The 2,626-nt window shown below is 29.9% G+C and overlaps 1 protein-coding gene across 2 annotated transcripts in view; it reads right to left on the minus strand.

The window, feature by feature from the left end:
- The window catches only part of LOC106474124 (kidney mitochondrial carrier protein 1-like), a 33,813-nt gene that overhangs the window by 4,131 nt on the left and 27,056 nt on the right, over nt 1-2,626 (minus strand). For both annotated transcript variants that reach the window (XM_013934815.2, XM_022402490.1), the window contains exon 7: nt 1,184-1,308. In XM_013934815.2, the coding sequence (XP_013790269.1) occupies nt 1,184-1,308 (125 nt within the window). The remainder of the gene's footprint in view (nt 1-1,183; nt 1,309-2,626) is intronic.

Consider the following 2,626-nt stretch of genomic DNA (forward strand, 5'->3'; position numbering starts at 1 on the left):
AATTTATAATCAGTCACAAGAACGTCGAATCTGAATCACTTGAAAAAAACATGGGGGTGCTTAACTTTTTTCCTAGGTGTATAAATTTAACTGTCAGTCATTCTAAGCTCTAAATAGTCAAAATCAAACCTAAAACATATTGTATTTCATTATATATTGTTGTAGGCTATATTTTATATTTTAATGTTTTGTTCACTATAGCAAGTTTTTACACGACTTAGTTATTGTGTGAAGTCTGGAAGTTTCATGTGGTATCTGAACATTTGTGAAAAAGTTTACAATATACGTGTTCAGAGTCAGTTAAAGAGATTTATTTAGACAGTTTGTGTTTCAGTCATTTAGTTACTTTGATATTCAGATATTGGAAAAATAACAAGTCAGAAAGCATGTTTGATCAACTGATTAGTGAGGAAATTTTGAAAGCAAATGACATTAGTTTTGTTTATGAGTTAGGTGTATATTAGTTTGGGATTTTTGTTGAAACATTATTTGTGAAGTTAGCCTACCAATAAATGTAGTCTGTAGCCTGAATAGAATGTTAATAAGTTTATTATTGTTAAGTGGACTGGACTTCACATTATTTTTACAAAATAACTCAAAAAACCCACCCAATGATACAGCACCTTAAAACAATATATTAGACAGACAAATATGTTTAAAAAAATTGGTATGCATCATATTAAAATTGACAAAATAAAATCACATTTAGGTATTTTTCTTAACATACTAATTTAAAATATAAAAATAAATTAGCTGTAAAAAAAACCATATGTACCATTTACCCATCCTAACTCACTCTTATTCTATACTGCCTTCGTGTTAATAATTTAATTTTAAATATATGCATAATCCTTCCAACTCTTTTAGTGATTACTAGCAAATTCCTAATAATTGAACTTACTTGGAAAATCAGAATTTCTTTTGTTAGTTAAGTTTTTGAAAAATCAACCTCAATTTTTTTCAGAAGTATTGATAAAACAATTTAATATGCTGTTTTTGCCTATTGGTATCTATATCATTAGCTCAAATTGAAAGATAAAACTTGTCAAAATAGAAGTGTTACAATCTTTCTTTTCCAAAAAAATTAAAAGCAACAATTTTCATAATTGTTATCCTTACCAAAAGGAAACAGCCAAGTAGTTTTGTATACTTCATGCTAATCAAACAAAACATCACTACTTACATAAAATGGGTGTAGACATTATCATCTAACAATGTTGAAAGAATGAGGTTTTTCTTTGTCATGTCATAAACAGGAAGTTCAACTCCAACAACAATAGCTGCACGTTGGGCTGTTGGGCCTACACCCTATAAGGATGAAGATATAATGAATAGGAATATAAAGGCAATCATTATAGTTTGGATAATTAAAACATTGCTGTTGTATTCTCTCTCCCATTAAAAAACTAACAAACACTAAAAGTACATGTCAACTGTAAAACGTTTTTTAAGTTCATACTACAAAATTAGAATTGCTAGATAGCTTTAATACATTTATTTACTCTCCTGTGATATACTTGCTGCATCCTATAGGTACATCTTTAGATTATCTCTGTATAACCTCCTTGATCTATATATAACCGTTGGATTGGCATCTCTTTAATGCAAGCAGAGCCAACTTGTGGATTTTTGAGGACCTGAGCATGTTTACAAATGTTTTATTAAATATTAAAGATTTATTTTCAAGGGATGGTACAGTGCCACCTCTTATCTCTAATGTATATTGCTGACTCCATAACATTGAATTATTAATGACCAAACAATCTCTTATTAAAGAAGTGGGTGTTAGATTGATTGCAATAAGATTCTCATAAACATATCTGTTGATTGATAAGAAAATATGCACTTATTGTATTTTATTATTATTATTTTTAATTATTATAATAGATTTTTAGAGAGTTCCTAGGTGCCTGTGTTTGAGCCTTGTATACCTATGTATGCTAAAAGTTTAACCTAATCTTGAACTACTTTGCAGACACCCATAATATTTGTGTATTCCGTAAAAGACATTATATGCAGGCATACCTCACATTTTCTACCTTTTATACTTATAATTTTTTATTTTAATTATTTAGTTTTTGCCCTGTTGTGGTGACTACCATTGTTACCTCTCTTTTATTCTAGTTGCTTTGTTCTCTAGTAGGTGATGTCTTTTATATTTGCAGGGATATTTCGGTATTGCATATAGACTCTGAATTGTAAAAATTAGCACTGAAATATCCTTTGCTGGTCAATTATGTCATTGAATGAAAGTGACAGCCAAACAATACTGAGAGGGAACAAAGGTTAAGAGGTGACTGCTGACTGGACAAAGAAAGTGAGTTAACATTCTAAAGCACACTTTCTTTGTTCATTTCTACTTGGTATTCATCATGACTAGTTTGAAAAAAGATTTACCTTGATGGACAGAAAACTAATTAGATATTCAGTAGAGGTGATTGTCTACGCAAGTACACACACAAAATGTGTGTGTGTGTGTGTGTGTGTGTGTGTGTGTGTGTGTGTGTGTGTGTGTGTGTGTGTGTGTGTGTGTGTGTGTGTGTATAATTAACTTAATTACTTATACTGTTATTAGTATGTAGTACTTTCTTTACTTACTCATACGTAACTTAAACTTAAAGTTACT

Source organism: Limulus polyphemus, unplaced genomic scaffold (genome assembly GCF_000517525.1).
Source record: "Limulus polyphemus unplaced genomic scaffold, Limulus_polyphemus-2.1.2 Scaffold6848, whole genome shotgun sequence".
NCBI classification, from domain to species: domain Eukaryota; kingdom Metazoa; phylum Arthropoda; class Merostomata; order Xiphosura; family Limulidae; genus Limulus; species Limulus polyphemus.